General features: G+C 41.9%; 2 protein-coding genes across 8 annotated transcripts in view; one reads left to right on the forward strand and one right to left on the reverse strand.

Annotated features, from left to right (window-relative positions):
- The window catches only part of LOC139407001 (AT-rich interactive domain-containing protein 1B-like), a 115,423-nt gene extending 108,060 nt beyond the window's left edge, over nucleotides 1-7,363 (reverse strand). For 3 of the 7 annotated variants that reach the window (XM_071150237.1, XM_071150232.1, XM_071150239.1), the window contains exon 1: nucleotides 5,605-7,363. In XM_071150237.1, the coding sequence (XP_071006338.1) occupies nucleotides 5,605-6,882 (1,278 nt within the window). In that variant the 5' untranslated portion in view covers nucleotides 6,883-7,363. The remainder of the gene's footprint in view (nucleotides 1-5,604) is intronic. The other 4 variants (XM_071150238.1, XM_071150236.1, XM_071150234.1 and 1 more) reach the window with 3 other exon arrangements.
- LOC139407008 (transmembrane protein 242) overlaps nucleotides 1-26,377 on the forward strand; it is a 407,233-nt gene that overhangs the window by 115,548 nt on the left and 265,308 nt on the right. The window lies entirely within an intron of this gene.

A 26,377-nucleotide genomic window follows, 5' to 3' on the forward strand; every position in this document is an offset into this window, starting at 1 on the left:
CCTCGGCATACACATCACAGACAAACTGAATTGGTCCACTCACACAGACAGCATCGTGAAGAAGGCGCAGCAGCGCCTCTTCAACCTCAGGAGGCTGAAGAAATTCGGCTTGTCACCAAAAGCACTCAAACTTCTACAGATGCACAATCGAGAGCATCCTGGCGGGCTGTATCACCGCCTGGTATGGCAACTGCACCGCCCTCAACCGTAAGGCTCTCCAGAGGGTAGTGAGGTCTGCACAACGCATCACCGGGGGCAAACTACCTGCCCTCCAGGACACCTACACCACCCGATGTCACAGGAAGGCCATAAAGATCATCAAGGACATCAACCACCCGAGCCACTGCCTGTTCACCCCGCTATCATCCAGAAGGCGAGGTCAGTACAGGTGCATCAAAGCTGGGACCGAGAGACTGAAAAACAGCTTCTATCTCAAGGCCATCAGACTGTTAAACAGCCACCACTAACACTGAGTGGCTGCTGCCAACACACTGACACTGACTCAACTCCAGCCACTTTAATAATGGGAATTGATGGGAAATGATGTAAATATATCACTAGCCACTTTAAACAATGCTACCTTATATAAATGTTACTTACCCTACATTATTCATCTCATACGCATACGTATATACTGTACTCTATATCATCGACGGTATCCTTATGTAATACATGTATCACTAGCCACTTTAACTATGCCACTTTGTTTACATACTCATCTCATATGTATATACTGTACTCGATACAATCTACTGTATCTTGCCTATGCTGCTCTGTACCATCACTCATTCATATATCCTTATGTACATATTCTTTATCCCCTTACACTGTGTACAAGACAGTAGTTTTGGAATTGTTAGTTAGATTACTTGTTATTACTGCATTGTCGGAACTAGAAGCACAAGCATTTCGCTACACTCGCATTAACATCTGCTAACCATGTGTATGTGACAAATAAAATTTGATTTGATTTGATTTGATTTGATTGGTTCCTCCGAGCTGACAAGGTGAAAATATGTCGTTCTGCCCCTGAACGAGGCAGTTAAGCATTTTTATTTTTTACCGCCTGCCATGCGGTAGCAGAGAGAACAGTCTATGACTAGGGTGGCTGGAGACCTTGGCAATTTGTTGGACCTTCCTCTGACACCACCTGGTATAGAGTTCCTGGATGGCAGAAAGCTTGGCCCCAGCGATGGACTGGGCCGTACGCACTACCCTCTGCAGTGTCTAGCGGCCGGAGGCCGAGCAGTTGCCATACCAGGTGGTGATGCAACCAGTCAGAATGCCCTCGATGGTGCAGATGCTTCAGAGTTCAAAAGTCACATGAACATCAACTGTTCAGAGGAGACGACGTGAATTTGTATTTATTATGGATCCCCATTAGCTGCTGCCCAAGCAGCAGCTACTCTTCCTGGGGTCCAGCTAAATTAAGGTAGTTTATACAATTGTAAAACATTACAATACATTCACAGATTTCACAACACACTGTGTGCCCTCGGGCCTCTACTCCACCACATATCTACATTACTAAATCCATGTGTATGTATAGTGCATATGTTATCGCATGTGTGTGTGTACATGCATGTGTCTGTGCCTATGTTTGGGTTGCAGCACAGTCCCCGCTGTTCCATAAGGTGTTTTTAAATCTGTTTTTTTTTTAAATCAAATTTTACCGCTTGTGTCAGTTACTTGATGTGGAATAGAGTTCCATGTAGTACTGTGTGCCAGGCCTTCATGGTCAAATTGCTGCAAAGAAACCACGACTAAAGGACACCAATAAGAAGAGACTTGCTTGAGCCAAGAAACACAAGCAATGGACATTAGACCAGTGGAAATCTGTCCTTTGGTCTGATGGGTCCAGATTTTTGGTTGCAACTGTCGTGTCTTTGTGAGACACGGAGTAAATAAACAGATGACCCCCGTATGTGTGGTTCCCACCGTGAAGCATGGAGGTGGTGTGATGGTGCTTTACCGATGACACTGTCAGTGACTTATTTAGAATTCAAGGCACACTTAACCAGCATGGCTACCACAGCATTCTGCAGCGATAGGCCATCCCATCTGGTTTGCTCTTAATGGGACTATCATTTGTTTTTCAACAGGACAAACACACCTCCAGAGTAATGTTTTCTTCACCTCAAACCGCAAGCAAGCAAAGTCTGTTTTTACATCCATTGAGAATGACAATAGTTCCACAGTGTATTTGAAAAACAACTGTGTGAAAAAGGACAAATGTCATGCTCTGATCCAGTGGAAACGTCATAAAATAGACCTACCCAATTACTTCGTATCCGTTGTGCAAATAGTCTACAGCTGTGTCTGTCCTGAGCTTACTGGTGTGGGAAACTGAGGGCACAGAATATTTTATAGTGTTGCAAGTTCGCTAGCATGAGCTTCAGGCCAGATCCAAGTTAATAGCAACATGACAATGATTGGGATACAAAAGATGTTATTGTAAATTAAACCTTTCCACAAAAATGTGCATATGAAAACCATAACTGGAATGCAGATCGGTAGAAATGGTAAGATAAATTGACATGACACGTGATAAAGGTCGCTGACTCCTCGTTTAGCCTATTACCGATAACTTCAGGAGAGTAACCGCAGAATCTGCAAACGCCAGTAGGAGGATGGTCAGGTTAGGTTTATCTTGATCTCTGGCTCAATCAAGTAATGTATGTCTTATTTTAAACAATGCGCGTAAAGCATCAGACAAGCTCAATGCATATATAGTTCATTTTATTAAAATACATGGGGTGTGTCTTCATGGAGAAATACACATTTGAGAATTTTGACCAACCGATTGATCGAAAGAACAGATGACTTTCGGTTGAATAAGATCATTCTTTGGTTCGGGACAGCCCTAAATTTTAGACAAAGCCTTTTCAAAACAAAAAAAAAAAATAGGGCCACCTCCGCCGATAACCAGCGCAATTCTGACAAAACTATGATAAATATGCCAGCAGTGTAAAAAGTGTTTTGAACACCCAATGTCAGGTTTGTCTGACTCCAAAAGGCATGGGGACGAACCCTCTCTAACCCACAATGAAGTGGCCAACGCACTGACGTCCAGGCTTGTCATGAATAGAACCATCCTGCACATTATAGGCATTAAATATCTGCATTTAGCAGAGCATCTTGCTATAGGCCTTATCCACAAACGGCATCTTTGTTGTAAATATACCCAATTGATTTGTCAAAATATACCATAACTAGATCGTTTGATAGCATGGTCAAAGACCAAAGCGAGCATCAAAGCTATTTTGGTGTCTCTCCTCCGTATTTCTTCTGAAGCTCCAAAGTTTGTGTGCTCAAAGCCCGAATGAGAGCGAGCTGCTAGAAAAACAGGGCACGTCCTCTTTAATAAGCCTAAATTAAGATTCAATTACAATACCTCTGAAGATCATTAACTTCCAAATTAGACATTTACTGTAGGCTTGTCAGTGACAGAATCTCAATCTGATGGAGACAGCGGGTATGAGCTGGTAAATACACAAAGAAGCGTATATCTGAAACCTATTTTTTTACACTGGTGTGAGGTAGAAATTGTATTAGAATTTTTTCCAGAAAGAAAGCATGCCCACATTACAATAAGACAACGATGCTTTGAAACAGATTTTTAGAGCAGGTTGTCACAGGGCAGGCCTGACCAGTCCATGCAAGCGTGCACACATGCTCCTGCTGAGGTAAATAGCTGGCTGATGGTGGGATCAGGCACATGGCTAATCTGCATGTGTGAAGGTCAGGGCTCAACCACTATGGGAGGTGAGACCACATAATGGGCTCCCTGCCAAAAAGCAGGATCACATCACTAGATAAATGAAGCAAGCAGCCAGTGTTAGAGATTTCATTACACAATGTAAACAGAACACAATCCTGAATCCTAGCCCACACCATTACTGAAGGGATTAAGAAATTAGGCAAGAACACAGTAGACATCTCTATTTACATCTGCAGTGGAAATACACACATTTGATAGATGGTGAGAACCAATCAGATGCAATATTATGTAAACTAGGCAGTAGCTGTCAAATGTCACTCCAATTCTCAAAACTTCCAAAGTGCCCTCAGAAGTGCAAGCTGTATACTAGCCAAATATTGGACTACAGGAGCCTAACGTTACTCCTTAGTCCAAGGACCTTCCTTACATGTTCTGTTTAAAGTGAGAATTGGCGCTGGAAGCCAAAACAGCGAAATACTCTTAAGTTAAAATGTGAATCGAGTCTTAATTGCGTTATTGTTCTAGAAACATAAATCCCTCTACTTTCACAATCATTTCATAAATGCAAAATACACATACTATACACCGTTTTAACAGATTTGCAGCCGACAGTATTGTCCACTGACAACACGTTTGTGGTGTATGTATGCCATTTACACACAGGTGTTCGGGGACTCAGAGACAGCCAATTAGCACATTACGTTTCCTGTAAACAAGCGCTATAACATGGAAATATGGACATGTGTGAACCTTAACCCTAAAAATGTGTGTATCAATTTAATGTATTATTCTTTGTCAATATATGAAAGGTCCTTATGCTACCAAAACCGTACCCACAGGCGATGCGTGTCAATGTCCAGACCAAGCGTCACAGCTCTTAATACAGAAGACGCCTTCCTCCAATGACTTTCGTAATGGAACTGAAAGTCATGATCAAGAGCTAGCTGGACACCAGCTATTGAAATCTCTCTAACCAATTGATTGCAACATGAGAACATAGCTAGCTACTAGCATAATATATTCCTTAAAGGCGTTGGCAACTCTTTATGCACAATATGGGCCAAGGAGCATATCTAGCTAGCCAACGCGAGGCCCTCAAACTAGTGTTACAAAGCTAAATGTTATCAGGCTATGCTATAGCTAGCATATAACAATTTAGAGTGTATCATAAATTGTTCGCTGGATATCAACAAACGAATGCTAGCGTTAGCTAGTAAGAATTGTGCTTGTTCAACATACGTTGATATGCTCTTTGAGATTTGAAATGGATACTTCAATAGCTCAGCAGTTGCACACATTCTGAACTAGCTAGATAGAGCCAGCCTTGCTAGCTAGCAAGTCCATGCTAGTTAGAATGGTCCTTGGTTTTTAAGCAAGCGGAACATTAGATGGAAGGGTCGACGATATTTTTTGTAAGTCCACAAGTTAAATTGCAAATAATGTTTTTAAATTAAATCAGCACGCGAATGTATAAGTTTACTTGGAAACTAACTGAAACGGATCACTGTTGTCCCCAACCGGAAGCCACATTTAATGCCAACTTCAAGCAGCCATAAACATAAGTTTGCTAACTGCCCATATGGCTGCTGAATTCATAAAATGACAACGTGGATGTTATCTCCGCCTGCATGTGTATATATTATACAGTAGAATGTTAGGTACTGTAATGTAGCTACACAAATATATAGCCAGACTCAGAGAAGATCTCTCATCCTAGCCGCACTGACTGACATATTGGCATAACGTTCGCTAACTTGTCTCTCTGACCATAGCTACATTAATTTAGCTAGGGTAACGTTAGTTAACTACAAAACCGCATGGAAAGCTTAGTTAGTTTGGCAAATTAGTTTAAAAAAAAGTGACATATGAATGTATCATTTTACCTGTGATCTGCCGCTTCCTTGTCCGTTGTTTCCAGGGCTCATGGCAGGGTGATTTCTTTGTTGTCCTCCCCAAACATGTGTAACTGAACCGTATTGGGGGTTTATGTCTTTGGTCAGCCCCATGCTTGATTGTTGTTGTTGAGCAGAGGGATTAGTGTAATCTTGATAGCCACCGCCATAGCCCCGCATCATAGGACTCGGGGATGTCAGTAGCTGGTTTAGAGTTGGGGTAGCCCCCGAAGGATGTTGCTGAGTTTGCCCTGGAAATCTCTGAAACCCTCCAACATTAGCACCACCAGAAGAGGCAGCGGCCATGGCAGCTTTGCTATGATTAGCAGCAGCCGTGTTGCTGCCTAGGCCCATCATGTTGTTCCCCTGCCGAGAGGGACTCATCATCCCATATCCACTATTACCGTAGCCAGGTCGGTAAGTCGGGTAGTGGTTGTACGGGTTGTTGTGGTACCCTTCGTGGGAGTTTTGTTGAACTTGATCCATATTCTGTTGTACCGAATGCATTATCCCAGACCCAGGGCTTTGTTGTCCGCCATGTTGATCAAAGCAAGGCCCACCTTTACCATTTCCATAATAACTATTAAACTCCGAAACCGAGCTGGTACCACTTTGGGACGGGTTGATGTTGTTATTTGTTGGTCCCGAACTGGCATGCTCGTACCTGCTGTCCAACCGGTCTTCCGTTTTGCTCGGTTGGTCGTCCTCATTTTTATTCAGCATTTCCTGTTGCTGATGGCGTTCGACTGTATTCCCTAAAACAACATTCCCTTTTCCTCCATGTTGGCGGTTTCCACTTTCCCCATGTTGGCGGTTTCCACTTTCTCCATGTAGCGACTGCTGGTTGTTGTTCTGAATTTGGCGTTGTTGGTGCTGAAGGAATTGGTTGAATGGCTGTTGCTGAGGAGGTGTGTGGTGGAGAGATGGAGTATCTTCACCACCAACATTTTTCACTTTATGATTAACAAACATTCCCGTCTCCATGCTAGAATTTGAAGTCGAAAAAGACGCCGATCTAGAATCTCTACTTTCCTTCTCACGTGGATTCGAATCGTTGTTTGCAGGAGAAGCTCGAGCTCTACTGGTCGGGTTCAGTTCATGGCGTTCTACATTATTCATAGCATGAACGCTAGTCCCATTTCCTACCCCGAGCACAGCTCCACCAACTACTCCAGACTTGCCAGATTTCAAATCTTGACTCAAGCTACTAGCTAAATTCGACCTTTTCTTACCATTTGATGTTGGGGCTGTTGCCACTTGTGCGGCCATGATCAAGTCCACATCTCAGGCATAAAGTCCAGTCGAGCTAGCAAGCTAACTGGCTAATGAAAAAAAAAAGAGGAAGAAAAGCAGAACACAAAAGAAGCCAGACAGCTAACGTTAGCTAACAAGAAAACGACGTTAGCGTAAAATGAAAAAGCGCAAGAGTATCGAATATCCGCATAAATACCGTCTGTTAGAGCAAGCTCATGTTATACGTTTTCAGACAGACATGAAACTTTTTTCCTTCCATGTCTAACCCGGATACAGGCAAATGCCTTTTCTCTCCGAAGCCCCTAGCCCAGCATGGCATCAGCGAAAACAGCGAGCGTTGAGAATCAAGGGCTCTAGCCAACGATGGTGGATAAATGAAGATGTCTACTCAAGCAGTTTACCGTTTGAAAAAATGGTCAAGGTTCCTGTCTGTGTAAGTGGGTGTTCCTTCTCTCGCGTGAGCATGCTTTCCCACGTGAGACCAATGGTGGAGTTCGGTTTGCATGGCCAGGTGTCACGGGTGGGTGGAGATGTCTTGTAATGACAGGGGTGAAAGTAAGGCAAAATACATATCAGGGTAAGCTATACTGGTAAAACATCAAATCAAATCCAACTTTGTCACATGCTCTGAATACAACAAGTGTAGACCTTACTGTGAAATGCCTACTTACATACAAGCCCTTAATCAACAGTGCAATTCAAGAAGAGTTAAGAAAATATTTACCAAATAAATGAAAGTAAAAAGTAACACAATAAAATAAGGGGGCTATGTACAGGGGGTACCGGTACTGAGTCAGTGTGCGGGGGTACAGGTTAGTTGAGTTCATTTGTCCATGTAGGTAGGGGTGAAATGACTATGCATTGATATTAAATAGCGAGTGGCAGCAGTGTACAAAACAAATGGAAGGGGGGTCAATGTAAATCCTCCGGTGGCCATTTGATTAATTGCTCAGCAGTCTTATGGCTTTGGGGTAGAAGCTGTTAAGGAGCCTTTTGGTCATAGACCTGGCACTCCGGTACCGCTTGCTGTGCGGTAGCAGAGAAAACAGTCTATGACTTGGGTGACTGGAGTCTCTGACAATTTTATGGTCTTTCCTCTGACACCACCTATTATATAGGTCCTGGATGGCAGGAAGCTTGGCCCCAGTGATGTACTGGGCTGTACACACTACCCTCTGTAGCGCCTTACGGTCAGATGCCAAGCAGTTGCCATACCAGGCGGTGATGCAACCATGCTCTCGACATGAGCCTTTCACAATAATTAAAACAAAATGTCAAGAAAACTGTAAGCTATTACACCATTATTTAGAATTACCACATGTCAGAGACATGAAAAATGGACTTAATTAAACGGGTGGTATACCAACCTACAAGCCAAAATGCAATGTGCCAATCGCCAAATGTCATTACACTTTTTGGTGTTTGGTGTACAAGATGTCTCTTTCCATTCACCACTGTTTAGAGGCTGGAGATATTTTGTGAGTGGATGAATGTGCGCGTGTAGCCTAGTAAAAGGAGCCCATTTGATTTATTTTATTAAACTATTATTTAACTAGGCGAGTCAGTTAATAACTAATTCTTATTTACAATGACAGCCTACCAAAAGGCAAGTGATTGTTTGAGAATCTGATGATCTGAACATCATGACTTATTGTGGCATAAACACAACCAAAGGTAATACATACAAGTTAAAGCTACAATATGTAACTTTTTTGGCGACCCAACCAAATTCACATAGAAACATATGTTATAGCTCTGTCATTTTCATTGAAAGCAAGTCTAAGAAGCGGTAGATCTGTTCTATGTAAGGTACTTACCCGTTCTTAAGTGTCGTTTTTGTGAAACTGAAATGCACAATTTGAATGCCTGAATTTGAAAACAAGGAATGGATCCTAATGTATTTCACACTATCATACCAGGTGGAATTTAAATGTTTACCAAAAAAGTGGCGGGGTAAACGCGCTGAATCCCATATTACCCCTGTAATCATCAGTAGATGTATTCAATTAATTATAAATAGGCCTGTGTTTGAGTATGAGAGGCACAGACCTATTTTTGTGATGAATTGAGCCATTGTTTTTCCTGCTTTCTTTACAGTTTGTCTGATTGAATTCATTTCATATGTGGGACAATTGTTGACTGTAACGGTACTCATTCTTCTATATGCTATTATGTTATTAATAAAGTACAAGAATGGAAAGAAAAGGATCAACAGAAAAGGAAACAGGCCATATGAGAACGTCTGTGTGTTTCTACGTAGGCCTAAATGAGCGCGAATATACATGAGCGAATTGTTAGTCTGTGTGCAGATGAGGGATTGACTCACTTGAGGGACTCAGTGGCCTGTTCAAGGGGAATCGACTGGGCCCTCCCCCAGCAACGGCAGCAGCAGCCCAGTCAAGTCAAGCAGGGAAAGTGGGTCAGACAGAAAACCCCCAGAAAGCAGTACAGCACAGCTCTCAGTAACACACTGACACCACATGCCTTGTATTTTTTGTACAAGAAAGGAAAAATGCTGCTCTAACACAGTAATTGTGAGTCAAATGCAAGAATATTCCCTTGATAGTGCACTACATTCGGCCAGTGCCCGGTCAAAAGTAGCTCACTATATACGTAATAGGGTGCCATTGGGGACGCACACAATGAAAAGAGCCAAATTTAAACACACCTTGCTATACAGACACTGGCCAGACCAATGTGTTAAATTTCAGGGTGGAGTAAATAACAGTTTTACAACTGATTTGTTTACTAGGATGGCTTCAGGTTTCTCAACATGCAGTGTATAAAAGAGTGACTGTATTCCCAAATGTGTCTTGAAGACTGACCCCCTCAAGTTAAACTGATCCATTTTGTATTATATGTTACGAATTGAAATTCGTACAATACGTTACGAATTTGCAAAGTGTGCAATATGTTACGAATTTGTAAAATGAATAACATGTTACAAAATTCAAATTGTTTTTGCAAACGTTAGTTATGCTAGAAGTTAAGTTTAGGGTTAGGGCAAGGGTTAGCTAAAAGGGTTATGGTTAGCTAACACACTAAGATATTTCAAATTGGCTAACAATTAGTATGTAGTTGCTTATTAACTACAATTATAAAGTTGTACGTGATGAGATTTGAATACACAGTCTTTGGGTTGTTAGACGTTTGCGTTATACGCCCGCCTTAAGTAACCATCTGTCTTATGTAACCATACCAAATGTAACATATACTCATTTTAGTGTCCTGGATTTACATGTACTATGTTACGTCTAGTCTATGAGACCAGGCTGTGTATTTTCCATCCAAGTTCATGCCTATTTCACTGGATAAATGTAAGCAACCAAGGGCATCTTCTCAAACCTCTGACAGCAAATACTTTGTGGATGGAGGTAGAGATAAGAGTAAATCACACTTATTGATCTCAAATCGCAATGCATTGCTGAAATTATGCGAGTACAGAATATAATTACATAATATAGAATGTTACATTATAGGTCTCTCACTGCATAATTCCACCAACACTATAACACTATGATTCAACAAAATGTTGTGTCAACCTTGTGTTCAATGCTTTGCACATTAGCAATAACAGCTTATAATATGATTGCTTCAAACATCAACAAATCAGTGAAACCTATGGAACAAATCTAATGAGCAGCAGCTGAACAGTGACTTTTCATAGTGGAAAGCATAATCATTCCCATTAATGCATAATAAGGCAGGGTCTATGCATGCAATTAGTCCATAAATGTATTATGATGTAAGGTTGAAGTACATAGAACAGAAACAGGGATGTAGCCTACTCAGCACTAACCATGTAACAAAGGAATTACACCATCTGCATCCCAAACAGCACCCTATTCCCTATATAGTGCCCTACTTTATGAGCCCTGGTCAAAAGTAGTGCCTTACATAGAGAATAGACTCAGCCCATGACACAATTATAATGTTCACCCATTGTCCATTACAGTCCAGTCTACTGCATAGAGAGCCTATTATAGTGTTAAAGGGGGACTATGTCATAAACCCTCTAAGTTCCATAAGGGGGCCAAAATGGCTCCCATTTTGGTCAGGGAGAATCCAAAACCAGTCTAATTGGAATTAATGGTAGTAGAGGCATTTCCAGCTTTTACTTTTGCAAGAAAATAAAAGTATGACATGATGTATCAGAAATTGTGTATGCTATGAGTGCTATTATATGATACAATATCAGTACTAGTTGCATTTACAAGTTGTCAAAGTCCTATCATCAACTGATTTCAGCCAGTGTATGGCTTTGGATTGTTTGAATGGAATGTTGGCATATTGGCAGTTAATAAAAAATAAAAAATAATTGGAATCATCCCTCTAAAACTGTTTGGCCAGCTAGCTAGCACACATACACTGCAGATAAGATATTGTGTTAAACAATGAATGTGAAGAGTTTATCACAGCACTGTCAAATCATGGTTTACCAACTCCTTGACCAACATGGCTGACCTTTGGACCATCATAAGAAGGTTCTAGTATTCTAATTCCCAATTCTATGGTCTACTGTCTGTGAGCATCATCACTTGACTCTTTCACGTTGACCCTCTACCCCACAGCTACTTCTCGACCACCCAGACCCCTTTTATCACCCCACTTAAAGCATCCATGTGACAGCTGGCTTTTAATGAACAATTTCCCTGATGTGCCTTAGGCTGGAGCTGGCAGGGACCCAAGCAGGAATTGGTCTCTGGGTCTGGGTCTGAAATGGCACCCAATTCTCTACATACAGCAGTGCACTAGAAATGGAATAGGGTGCCATTTGGGATGTAGCCACAATGAGACGAGTGACACTGATTGCGTTTCCCCAAATTAAACCTCACCTGACCTTGGCAGAGGTAAATCATTAGTTCCCCGTTGTAATCATCACACGGACGCAATTATGCTCCATTGGACCTCCATTTGCATTTAGACGTAGCTCAGGCCACGGCAAAAAGAAAATACACGCTGACAATGTCAGAGAAACTCAGGGACAGTGGTTTGCAAGCCAAAGGGATTGCATGATTGGGGCATAGTTATACATGCGGTACAGATAAGCAACCACAGAGCACATATTGTGTGGGCAACCCTTCTAAACAATTCTTACCTTACAACAACACTCTAATTTAAGAATCATCAACCATAGCGAGAGAGAGCCATTTGAGTTTACATTACTTGAAATGCAGCCCATAACCGAGAAAAAAAGATAATCAGGGAATTACTTGCATCATTAGTAATTAATTACTTTAGTAATAAGGTGTTCTTTCTTACTGGCAGCTGTCTTACTGAACTAAGGGGTTGCCTAGCAATCACCATTACACACTGGGTGACGACATTCATGGCTGAATCAATCCAATCTCTTTCATTCAAATGACCAAGCTGACCATGTAGCATTATTTTCATAAATGTGACCTTCAAAATAAGTCAGAAAACGTGAGCCCAGTGGGGGGAGTGTGTGAAATGTATCCAAGTCAGATTAGTAGGGTGAAAACGTAAAATGCTGTGGTCTGCAAAATCATTGCTGAGATTCAATTTATCACAGGGTAGGCACAATAGGCGTGACTTAATTTCATCTGAAACACGCCAACCATGCTGTAGTAGACAGTGAAGAACAAAGAACAAAGCAGCCTGAAGTAGAGCACATCATGGCTACAATACTGACGCCAGCAGGTTTAATATAATAATAATCTCCCTTTGTAGGTTGGAAATAGAACAATTGTGTGTAATAGTATTAGTAATCTACAGCAGGGGCTCCCAACCTTGTTTTTCACAGGGCCTCCTTTTTCACATTTGAAAAATGTCACCCCCTCCCTTTTTAGAATTGTTCATTGAGATACCCTATGTTAAATACACTACCAAAAGCTTGATTTTGTTTAATTTGAGGGACCTAGGATTTTTTGTTTGTTTTTAAGATCATTTCCTACAATTCTCATGACATCTTTTAGGTAGGCTATTTAATAATGATCATAATAATAATAATGGAGAAGGAAAGTAAACTCTAGACCTGATTTCCCCAAATGCTATTTAGCTACCAAATTGTTTTATTATAATCCATATGAACCCTTAATTTAATGATACATATTCTCTTTCACAGAAAGTGAATAGATCAAATGATAGCGACAGAGTCACACATTGTATGAGATTACTTCCCAAGCAAAGTCTTGTTTTTTTTTACTCCTCTACATTAGGTCAGCCTCAGATTTCTCCATGTGCTTCGGAGTTGTGTCTTCCTCTGGCATTTTATAGCTTGTTTCTAGCCTAACGCAACGCAGAGTTATAGATCGGTTTATACAACTGCGAATTTGTAAACCCCTAGGTTGGGAAACCCTATTCTAGAGTAATTTAAGATACATCCCATAGGGCTTTCTTCAGAAGCAGTGCATTATAGAGAATAGGGTACCATTTGGGACTAAACCCTTAGTGTCAGGGACAGCATTCTCACACTAGACACAGAGCCACTAGACACAGAGCCTATGTCCCGACAATTCAGGTCTTTCAATCCATTAGGGATCACCACTAATCATTTAGCCAGCAGATTGGCGAGTCAAGACCTGGGTTAATTTGTCCTGGCACACAGTGAAATGGGGCTGTGCATTACAAATGGCACCCTATTCTCTTTATAGTGCACTACTTTTGACCAGGGCCCATAAAACTCTGGTCAAAAGTAGCGTACTATGTAGCTGTTCCACAGATGTATACACGTGTCGTGGTTGATTGTGGATGCTTGGCAAGGAAAACAACCCCTCTGCTCACCGCTCCTTAGGCTGAGTCTCAAATGGCACTCTGTTCACCATATACAGATGTAGGATCTTAATTTGATCACACTGTTGCTGCGGGAAATGCAAATGTGTAGTGTATTCAAAGTTTTAAAAAGGCTTGTAAAGTTTGTAATTATCACTTAAAAATGTCAGACTTGATTTGCCCTAACAAACAATGTATCTAACCCCTACAAAAATGTCCATGAATTATAATCCACACAATAATTCACATTTCCGGTTGCTGTAAGATTATTTTCCTTCTTGAGAAACTGGCCAAATGAAGATCCAACACCTGTAGTGCACTACTTTTGACCATTGCCCTTTGGGCCCTTGTGAAACATAGTGCACTATAAAGGATATAGGGTGCCATTTGGGGATGTATTGACACAGACTTATACACACTGTTCTCACTAAGTCTGGGATATGATCTATAGATTCTGTCTGAACACTAGTTTTTAACAGACACATTTTTCTGGGTATTTTTTTATTATGCTAATTCGATTTCCGCAGGGTCACGGACATCAACTGTACGGCTGTAAAATAGCAGCATGTGTTTACAGAGGGGGGAAGGAGGTTCAAAATCAATGAGCCATCTCAGTAGGTAAATGTGTAAAAAAAATGGTGGTATTAAATTAGTATAAATACAATAAGGTAAAACATTGTATATAATGGCACACTTCCACTAACAGATCGGTGGACTATTAGTTTATAAGCAAGAATGTATTTATAAAAAAACAATTTATTGTGTGTAACAAAAAAAATACATATTTTCATAATAAACAATGGAAATTGCCTGAGTCACTTGAGTCAGTCTACTCTTGGACGCAAGCGTATTAGTGTTTCTCGTCTGAAAGCTGTATAAAACTACTCAACAACTCAAACATTTCCATTAAACAAACTTTGAATGTTGTTAGCTATGTACAACTCACATTTAACATCTGACATTTATGCTTGCATTTCCCTGCCCTGCCAGTCATTTAGACATTTTTAATTAGAAGTGTTCCACTCTGTTTTCCCTGGACTCCTATTTGCTGTGCCACTTTGTCCTTTATTAGCACAATTGCCCTGGAATGCAGGCCATGTTAACGGAACTAAATGATTAAACCACATTTTCAAAGAGAAAAAGGCTTAGAGGATAGTCTCTCTGGGTGTTTGTGGCCTGGCCACAGGATGTCTGTGATGCCTCTAGTGCAGTAGTGTAGTAGGCAGTTAGTGCAGGATAGTGATGGGCGATGCATCCTTAAAGGGCCTGAGGATGGACCTTTGAATTCCGCAGATGGTTCAGTGTCGGTGGAGGTAGAAACAGCAGGCTCTGTGTCACCAACTAAGAGAGATACAACGCAACAAGAACAGAACAAATCAAAGTTGATTGGTTGCGTACACGGTTGTTATCGTGGGTACAGCGAAATGCTCATCTTACTAGCTCCTAACAATGCAGCAAAAATATCAAACAAGTACACAAGTAATAACCAAAAGCAAAACAAATACAAAAATCACAGGACGAATCCAGTTAGCAACCCACATAACACTGTATCAGTAATCCAAGTGCAACCTATGCGTATATACAACAAAAAGATACACAGGAGCAAAAGACCACGGTTTTTTTGTTTGCCAACCTTACACCAACTTCGATTTTGGACTGATTAAAAGGAAGCCTGGACAGTGACAGTTGTTCAGTATTGAACCAAAATCATCACCATCACCTGCTATGAAAAAAAGTGTGTGTGTGTGCTGCAGTGTGAACAGATCAAGACACCAATTTATGAGGAAATGTGCAGAACAAAATACACCTTGAAATGTACGAAACAGAAGAGTTTTCCATTGTGTCAGCTGTGTATACAAAGACCAGATGCTGCAGTGTGGACAGACGGAGGAGGACTTTCACAGAGAAGGACTGTCACAGAGAAGGTTGGAGCAGGATGTGGGGTGCTGGAGGGCCACGTGGCTGATGAGGGCCTCCAGCTTAGGGAACCTCTGCAGCGCGGTCCAGTAGGCCTGGATGGACAGGCTGTAGAGGCGGCAGAGAGTCAGCGCCGTCATGTTGGCCGAGTGCTTAGCATCCGTCACCAGGCACAGCTCAGAGCGCAGTCGGACCAAACCAGAGACAAACAAAAAGGCAGGTCAGTAGTTGAGATGTGCTAGCGTGGCTAAGAATGGAATGGGGTCCTCATCTGGGTAAGGTCATGTATTCCACAAAAGAAAAGACGATGGTACCTAATGGGTTTCCATCAGTCAAATACAAAACAAGTAAGAATTTAGCAGAAATATCAACCTTGAGCAGCAGCCACTAACAATGGCTGAAACTAAGTTAGTCTTAATTACACAGCAACGTAATAACATTTCTATGGAGCAACCTAAATGGAAGCGTTCATTAAGGGTGGTGTGAGCTACTTTGATCTTCAACCTTTTCATACACTAAATGTGGCTCAGTTGGGAGAGCATGGTGCATGCACCACCAGGGTTATGGGTTCGATTCCCAGGACAACCCATACGTAAAATGTATGCACGCATGACTATAAGTCGCTTTGGATAAAAGCGTCTGCTAAATGGCTGAAATTATATAAATATGGTTGTTAAAGACAAGACTTCGTTAGGTTTGCTTTCATGTTTTTTGTTGTTGATTTTTTCTCCCCAATTTCATGGTATTCAATTCGTAGTTACAGTCTTGTGCCATCGCTGCAACTCCCGTACGGACTCGGGAGAGGCGAAGGTCGAGAGCCACGCCCCCTCCGAAACACGACCCTGCCAAGCCACACTGCTTCTTGACACACTGGTCGCTTAACCCAGAAGTCAGCCGCACCAATGTGTCGGAGGAAACACAGTAAAACTGCAGACCGAGGTCAGCTTGCAGGCATCCGGGCCCGCCACAAGGAGTCGCTAGAGCTCGATGGCACAATGAAATCCCATCCGGGCAAACCCTCCCCTAACCCAGACGATGCTGGACCAATTGTGCGCCACTTGGGAGGCCATTTTCATGTTTTTTTATAATTAAATGTAATTACCATACCATGCATGTACATTGTGTTGTTCACATAAACATCAAAGAACAATCATATTACTATGATGTAATTCTCTAAATCCCTTTAACAATTTGCATGACAATCCTGAATGTAGCACCTGTTTATGCTACATTCACTTCAGATTCCTTGATTACCAACCCAAAACAAATGTTGTAGAATAAAGACGGAAACAAATGGCTTTTGACCATGCAACTACTTATGCCATCAGCAATGATCCCATTTATCTAATTAGAACAAACAACAAATTAGACACCTATTATAGCATGAGTATAAACACATATTATAGCCAACTTCCTGATTGAATATCTGGCACATCTCATCAGTTATGATCATCATGTTCACCCCTGCTGAGGCATCCCTCAGTGCCTTTCATTTATAATCTCAACACTTTGAGCAGTGATCAGTCACTGTCAGGGGGACTCTGCAGTAGTAGGAAGGACAGGGAGGAAGACCGTCCTAAGCCAGTGCCATTATGACCTACAGTTGAAGTCGGAAGTTTACATACACCTTAGCCAATTACATTTAAACTCAGTTTTTCACTATTCCTGACATTTAATCCTGGTAAACATTCCCTGTCTCAGGTCAGTTAGGATCACCACTTTATTTTAAGAATGTGAAATGTCAGAATAATAGTAGAGAGAATGATTTATTTCAGCTTTTATTTCTTTCATCACATTCCCAGTGGGTCAGAAGTTTACATATACTCAATTAGTATTTGGTAGCATTGCCTTTAAATTGTTTAACTTGGGTCAAACGTTTCGGGTAGCCTTCCACAAGCTTCCCACAATGAGTTGGATGAATTTTGTCCCATTCCTCGTGACAGAGCTGGTGTAACTGAATCAGGTTTGTAGGCCTTCTTGCTCGCACACGCTTTTTCAGTTCTGCCCACAAATTTTCTATAGGATTGTGGTCAGGGCTTTGTGATGGCAACTCCAAAACCTTGACTTTGTTGTCCTTAAGCCATTTTGCCACAGCTTTGGAAGTATGCTTGGGGTCGTTGTCCAATTGGAAGACCCATTTGCGACCAAGCTTTAACTTCCTGACTTATGTCTTTAGATATTGCTTCAATATATCCACATAATTGTCCTACCTCATGATGCCATCTATTTTGTGAAGTGCAGCAGTCCTTCCTGCAGCAAAGCACCCCCACAACATGATGCTGCCACCCCCGTGCTTCACGGTTGGGATGGTGTTCTTCGGCTTGCAAGCCTCCCCCTTTTTCCTCCAAACATAAGGATGGTCATTACAGTTATATTTTTGTTTCATCAGACCAGAGAATATTCCTCAAAAAAGTATGATCTTTGTCCCCATGTGCAGTTGCAAACCGTAGTCTGGCTATTTTATGGCGGTTTTGGAGCAGTGGCTTCCAGGGAATGAGCTATGACATCCTACCTGTCTGGGAGGTTCTGAGAGCTCAATGAGAATGGCCTTTTCATCAAACCTCTTTCCCTGGTAACAATTCTCCAGGTGGTCAAAGATGTGCTGGCGGAAGCTGCCAGGGAGACGGTAGTGTCACTTATACTTCTTCAGGTCACTGTGCTAGATGGAACAGTAAATGTTTGAAAGTGTAAGATTTAAGATCCAAATTTGATTAGACTGAATCGTGCATCTATACTGCCCTCTGGTGGGGATTGTATGTCTACAACTTCCATAATTATTTTACACTGACTGGACCAATGCAACAAATGCAAATAATCCTGCATATATATATATATATATATATATATATATATATATATATATATATATATATACACACACAGTGGGGAGAACAAGTATTTGATACACTGCCGATTTTGCAGGTTTTCCTACTTACAAAGCATGTAGAGGTCTGTAATTTTATATATATAAAAAAATATATATATATATATATATATATATATAAAAAATATATATAAATATATATATGCCGGATTTTTTGCATTTAGTGTATCGGTCCAGTCAGTGTAAAATAATTATGGAAGTGTATACATACAATCCCCACCAGAGGGCAGTATAGATGCAAGATTCAGTCTAATGAATTTTGGATATTAAATCTTACACTTTCAAACATTTACTGTTCCATCTAGCACAGTGACCTGAAGAAGTAAAAGTGACACTACTATACATACACACACACATACACATATATATATATATATATATATATAATACCATTCAAAAGTTTGGACACTTACTCATTCAAGGATTTTTCTTTATTTTTACTATTTTCTACATTGTAGAATAATAGTGAAGACATCAAAGCTATAAAATAACACACATGGAATCATGTAGTAACCAAAAAGTGTTAAACAAATCAAAATATATTGTATATTTGAGATTCTTCAAAATAGCCACCCTTTCTTTGCCTTGATGACAGCTTTGCACACTCTTGGCATTCTCTCAACCAGCTTCATGAGGTAGTCACCTGGAATGCATTTCAATTAACGGGTGTGCCTTAAATGTTAAATTGGGGAATTTCTTTCCTTCTTAATGAATTTGCGCCAATCATTTGTGTTGTGACAAGGCTGGTGGGGTTTACAGAAGATATTTGTTAAAAGACCAAGTCCCTGTACTGCAGCGCCAGCTGTGCCATCAGAGTCCTGGGTTCGCGCCCAGGCTCTGTCGTAACCGGCCGCGACCGGGAGGTCCGTGGGGCGACGCACAATTGGCCTAGCGTCGCCCGGGTTAGGGAGGGCTTGGTCGGTAGGGGTGTCCTTGTCTCATCGCGCACCAGCGACTCCTGTGGCGGGCTGGGCGCAGTGTACGCTAGCCAAGGTGGCCAGGTGCACGGTGTTTCCTCCGGCGCATTGGTGCGGCTGGCTTCCGGGTTGGATGTGCGCTGTGTTAAAGAAGCAGCGGCTTGGTTGGTTGTGTATCGGAGGACGCATGACTTTCAACCTTCGTCTCTCCCGAGCCCGTACGGGAGTTGTAGCGATGAGACAAGATAGTAGCTACTACAACAATTGGATACTACGAAATTGGGGAGAAAAAGGGGTAAAAAAAAATAAAAAAAAAATAAAAAAAAAAAAAAAGACCAAGTCCATATTATGGCAAGAACAGCTCAAATAAGCAAAGAGAAACAACAGTCCATCATTACTTTAAGACATGAAGTTCAGTCAAATTTGAAGAACTTTGAAAGTTTCTTCAAGTGCAGTCTCAAAAACCGTCAAGCTCTATGATGAAACTGGCTATCATGAGGACCGCCACAGGAAAGGAAGACCCAGAGTTACCTCTGCTGCAAAGGATAAGTTAATTAGAGTTACCAGCCTCAGAAATTGCAGCCCAAATAAATGCTTCACAGAGTTCAAGTAACAGAAACATATCGACATCAACTGACTGCGTGAATCAGGCCTTCATGGTCAAATTGCTGCAAAGAAACGACTACTAAATGGGCATCAAGCAGAAGAGACTGCTTGGGCCAAGAAACATAAGCAATGGACATTAGACCGTTGGACATCTGTCCTTTGGTCTGATGAGTCAAAATGTGTCTTTGTGATGTGCAGAGTAGGTGAACGGATGATCTCCGCACGTGTGGTTCCCATCGTGAAGCATGGAGGAGGTGTGATGGTGTGCTTTGCTGGTGACACTGTCTGTGATTTATTTTGAATTCAAGGCACACTTAACCAGTATGGCTACCACAGCTTTCTGTGGCGATACGCCATCCCATCTGGTTTACGCTTAGTGGGACTATCATTTGTTTTTCAACAGGACAATGACCCAGCACATCTCCAGGCTGTGTGTAGGCTATTTGACCAAGAAGGATAATTATATTATTCGGACAATGACCCAGCACACCTCCAGGCTGTGTATAGGCTATTTGACCAAGAAGGAGAATTATGGAGTGCTGCATCAGATGACCTGGCCTCCATAATCACCTGACCTCAAACCAATTGAGATGGTTTGGGATGAGTTGGACTGCAGAGTGAAGGAAAACCAGCGAACAAGTGCTCAACATATGTGGGAACTCCATCAAAACATTTGTTTACATCCCTATTAGTGAGCATTTCACCTACACCTAATCCATCCACCTGACAGGTGTGGTATACCAAGAAGCTGATTAACCAGCATGATCATTACTCAGGTGTACCTTGTGCTGGGAACAATAAAAGGCCCAGATTTTCATCTGCTGCCATCACCTCATGTTTCAGCATGATAATGCATGTCCGAAGGATCTGTACACAACTCGTGGAAGCTGAAAATGTCCATATTCTTCCATGGCCTGCATACTCACCAGAAATGTCAGTAACTCAGTCAAATCTGTGAAATTGTTGCATGTTGCGTTTATATTTCTGTTCAGTGTATATATCAAGATATGTTAAATAGCCTAGGAGTAATCATTGAATTACATAGGCCTGTAGAATCCCCCCTATTCGTTTTATATATGATCTCTCTGGGCCTAGTAGCTATCCTAGACCTAGTTAAGATTTGTCATATCACTTTTAACCTTTTCATGTGGCTTAAACACAACCAGTCATGATGTTTTCATCTAACTGTTGTCAAACGATCACTGTAGGCTACCCGCGCACGTTGGTACACACACACAAAAAAAATCCTGCATCCAAACAGTACCGCCTTGTCAGCGCGTCTTGGTCTCCGCCTTGGCAAAATGTACGTGTTCTCGTCGAACCTCAACTCAATTTGGAGCGTATACCACCCGGTTTCAAGTCAATTCGCATTTTTTTTGTTCATGCTGCTGACATGCGGTAATGTTAAATAATGATGTAATATCCTAAAATGATGTGGCACCACATAGCTAGCTAACTGGAGACGAACGCCATTGGTTTAACAATCTGCCACCGAGCTTCTAGGTAGCGTTTCCAAGCAGCCACTTGAGAGTAACATGCGTTACAATGTTTGACGTGTATTTTTGTTGTTGTTGTAGTACTGCGTACTTTTCTTGCTATTTAAACGGATTAAGCATGGCTCTGATAACGATGGATTGCACAAACATTTTGGAATACTCATTGCTTTCTCTACGGATTTACAAAAAAAACATGCACCGCATATTGGATACAAACTTCAGTGCTTCGGGATAATGTGCGCAAGAAGCCGGTAAAGGCAGACTGAGGAACATACTGACAATAGAAGGTAGCAGATCTAAATTACATCGAAACTATAATCCCTCACGTGAAGGCAGAGTTCTAACTGAAGTATGCGATGTCGCAAATCAAGCTCATTGATAAACAAAGTGGATAAATGTAAACTGCTTCTTCAATCAGTAAATGCAGACATTAGATGTGTCACTGAAACTTGGGTCCACGAAAATATCCCAGATTTAAAATATTTCCATACAAGACTATCAGCTGTTCAGTAATGAAGGGGAATGACAGTGTGCAGGCAATAAGAAGAACTGACCTGGAGAAAGAGGAGTTTGAGTGTATGTGGCTTCAGCTTCATCCTAAACAACCCGGAGTTTCAACTCTGAAAGTGGGAGTGCTCTACCATCCACCAATGGCAAATGAGAAAACACTTCAGCAGAACACTGTCCATGTGATCAGGATGTCCTCTCCCCAAATGATTTTCATCCTGTGTGGAGACTTTAATCCGTCCTAGATCTGATCATTACAAATCTGAAGTTTCACTATAACACACTCACTGTACCTGCTCCTCTCAGATCTGATGATCACATGTCTGCTGTTCTCCCCATACAGCATCAGGAGGGAGAAGCGCGGTGCAGCGGAAAGACGGACGTCTGGTAACCAAGAACAGAAAGGAGGTCTTGGCATGGCGTGTGTGTGTATTTAACTAGGCAAGTCAGTTAAGAACAAATTCTTATTTACAATGACGGCCTAGCAAGAGGCAAAAGACCTCCTGCGGGGACAGAGGCTGGGATTAAAAATACAAATGTAGGACCAAACACAGATCACAACGAGAGACAACACTACATAAAGAGAAACCTAAGACGACGACAACAGCGTGGCAGCAACACATATGACGACGTAGCATGGTAGCAACACAACATGACAGCAACATGTTAGCAGCACATGGCACAAACATTATTGGGCACAGACAACAGCACAAAGGGCAAGAAGGTAGAGACAACAATGCATCACGTGAAGCACCCACAAGAGTCAGTAAGAGCGTATGGCCAGAACTGACTGGACTGTCATATGAGGTGGAGAGCAGTGATGCAAAGGTGGAGAGCAGTGATGCAAAGGTGGAGAGCAGTGATGCAAAGGTGGAGAGCAGTGATGCAAAGGTGGAGAGCAGTGATGCAAAGGTGGAGATGTTAAAACTCCTGCATTCAAACTGCACTTGATGTACAGTATGCATGCCAATCAGAAATAAGAAAACAACAGCACTGGACAAGCCCTGGATGACTAAATGAATAAAGGCTGCCATCAGGAAAAGACAGAAGACTTTCAACAGATGGGGTGAAAACAATGAAATGGAGAAAATACAGAAACACAGTGCAAATGCTTATCAAGGAAGCAAATGGAAAAACTACTACAAAACGGAAATCCAGAATCTAAAGAAGGAGAACCCCTAAGGAATGATGGGACTTCGTTTAACAAAGAACATCCGGAGGGAGAATACAGGTCGAGAGAATTGAGGACGACGGCGTGGCTGATGTTTTGAATGGCTTCTTTGCTGAGGCATGGACAAGCACCATGCCTACAAGGCTGGTTGAGCTGTGCAGCATTGGCCAGATAAAGCAAGCTCTGACCAGACTCAGCCCACGTAAAGCTTGTGGGCCCGATGGCATTCCAGCCTGGCTACTAAAAGAGCATGCAGAAGATCGAGCCCCTGTCATCACACACATTGTCAACACCACCTACTGGCAGGGGACGGTTCCTGCTGCCTGGAAGATGGCCAATGTGTGTCCCCGTACCTAAAGTGTCAACGAGTGACTGGAGGCCCATCTCTCTAACTTCATGCCTTAGAAAGCTCCAGGAGAGATTTATCATTAAAATGTTAAAAAAAAACTCATGCCAAACGTTCTATCGGAGTGCATGAATCAGTATGCCTACTTCCCAAAGTCCAGCACTACTACTGCCCTTCTGTTTCTCCTTCACATGTCCACCTGAAAAGTTGTCTTCAGTGACACCCTGGACACTGGGTATGCTATTCATGTCACGTGTTATGTATTTTAAATGAGAGTTTTGAAATTCTTTAGTAATGTAAATTCTGCATTTCTTCCGTTTTTATCTGTGAGCAAGAATAAATCATCTCGAACTCATAGTTTTCTTGGCATTTTGTGTTAATTGTAATAGGCTCACATTTTACCAATATGGCATACTCCCACTATTTATTTTTCCAGGACGCCATACCGGACTGTACTGGCTTACTTTCTCCGCTGGTTAAAAGAATACATTAATGCATCTGCATCAATCATCATAATAAGCTCCGCTAAAAGACAGCTGGGCATTAAAATATGTACCTCGTCTTCAAATACTCTTTGGCTGGGGTTGGAGCTGCTTGTGAGTGCAGTTGTGTACTCCGGTTCTAAAACATGATTGTTCCAGCCGTCTTGCTCACAGTAACCACCCAGATTTCTGAAACCCCTGGGATGAAAAGAGAAGAAATGAGTGCCTCTCCACCCTCACCCAAAGATGCTGTAGTGTTTTTTTTTTTTTTAAGCTTTAGGGATGGTTTTCCGGATACAGATGAAGCGTAATGTAGTTCTGGACTAAAAAACACTTTCAATGGAGAAAAGTGCTTTTTAGACCAGGACTAGGCTTAATCCATGTCCGGGAAACTGGCCCTTAGTGTTACAAATCAAATTAGAGTAGCTGACCATGAGATAAAGCTACCTCAGTGTCTGAAGATGCATTACTACACTCCCATAGTTAGGTGTCATCATGCGACACAGAGCTCGAAACTTGTCTATCTGTGGTGCCTCTATTACACTCACCACAGAATAATGACCAAACCTTGATTTAAGGAAACAAATTGCTCTCACCTCCATACAGTTGCGAACATATCGTAGTAGCCGAGAGAATCTGAGCAGGCGCAACAGGCTGAACACCCCGGGTAATTCTGATCAGACACAATTTTGATCGAACTTCAGTTCTGTGGAGGGCACAGCAGCCTGAAACAGACACGCTCAACAAGCCCTGGCTGTGCACACACCCTTCAGCCAGTGGGAGGCACTGGCACCATGTTTAACCTGTCTCAAGAGAAGCAGATACATTGTATTTCGAAAAGTATGCAGCATTTCAGAGCCGATCCAAAAACAAACAAAAAAGATTTTCCAAAATAATAGTTGATTATTAGCATAACGGAGAGGGCACCCATAGAGAGTTTAATTTTGACAAACATGACAAAATCCAAGCCTGGAAGAAGGAGTGGGAAATGTGGTACATACTGCACTGATCACCCACAGCCAGAAGGTCTGGAATTAACCAAGCGTTTAGGTAGTGGTTCCTGACTTTTCTCAGGTCAAATGTCTATCTCTCATAATGTACCGCAACAAAATGTGTCTACAACAACAGAAAGAAGAAGACAACAACAGAAAAGCATGGATATTCAGGGCGAGGTCAATGATGACAAATACATGTATTCTACTCCAAATCTCGTTTTAACTTTATAATTTCACTTCATGAATGTTGAATCTTTCTTATTAAAACTGTTAATCATGTTCTGTAAACGAGTTCATGCCAACAAATCCAATACATATGTTTAAAACGATGTTCAGTAAACACAACTTTTATTTTGAAACTATCAGACCAGGGGTTCCATTTATATTACGCCTGTTATGTAGGGGTGAAAAAACAGACTGCTGTAACCTGACTTGCTGAAGGCTTTATGCAACATGCGGGAATAGCATTTAGCAAGTTGGTGGAAATGGCGTTTCATAAAGAAAGTAGGCATATTTCAAATCTAACTTTATTTGTCACATGTGCCAAATACAACAGATGTAGACCTTACCAACAGACCTTACCACGAAATTCATACTTACAAGCCCTTAACCAACAATGCAGTTCAAGAAAGAGTTACGAAAATATTTACCAAATAAACAAAAGTAAAAAATGATAAGTAACACAATAAATAAGAGTAGGGAGGCTATATACAGGGGCTACCGGTACCGAGTTAATGTGCGGGGGTACAGGTTAGTCGAGGTCATTTGTACGTGTAGGTAGGGGTAAAGTGACTGCATAGATAACAAACTGCGAGTAGCAGCCGTGTAAAAACAAATGGGGGAGGGGATCTTGGGACCCATTACAAATATTTTCAGTCTCTTGGGGAGGAAAAGGTGTTGTCGTGCCCTCTTCACGACTGTCTTGGTGTGTTTGGAACGTGATAGTTCGTTGGGGATGTGGACACCAAGGAACTTAAACTCTCGACCTGCTCCACTATAGCCTTGTCAATGTCACTATAGCCTTTCCTGTAGTCCACAATCAGCTTCTTTGTCTTGCTCACACTGAGGGAGAGGTTGTTGTCCTGGCACCACACTTCCAGGTCTCTGACCTCCTCCATATAGGCTGCCTCATTGTTGTCGGTAATCAGGCCTACCACTGCTGTGTCATCAGCAAACTTAATGATGGTGTTTGAGTCGTGTTTGGCCACGCAGTCGTACAGGAGGGGACTAAGCACTCACCCCTGAGGGGCCCCAGTGTTGCGGATCAGCGTGGCAGATGTGTTGTTGCCTGTCAGGAAGTCCAGGATCCAGTTGCAGAGGGAGGTGTTTAGTCCCAGGATCCTTAGCTTACCAATGAGCTTTGTGGGCACTATGGTGTTGAACACTGAGCTGTAGTCAATGAACAGCATTCTCACATTGGTGTTCCTTTTGTACAGGTGAGAAAGGGCAGTGTGGAG

The sequence above is a fragment of the Oncorhynchus clarkii genome, chromosome 4, assembly GCF_045791955.1.
Source record: "Oncorhynchus clarkii lewisi isolate Uvic-CL-2024 chromosome 4, UVic_Ocla_1.0, whole genome shotgun sequence".
Taxonomy (NCBI): Eukaryota; Metazoa; Chordata; class Actinopteri; order Salmoniformes; family Salmonidae; genus Oncorhynchus; species Oncorhynchus clarkii.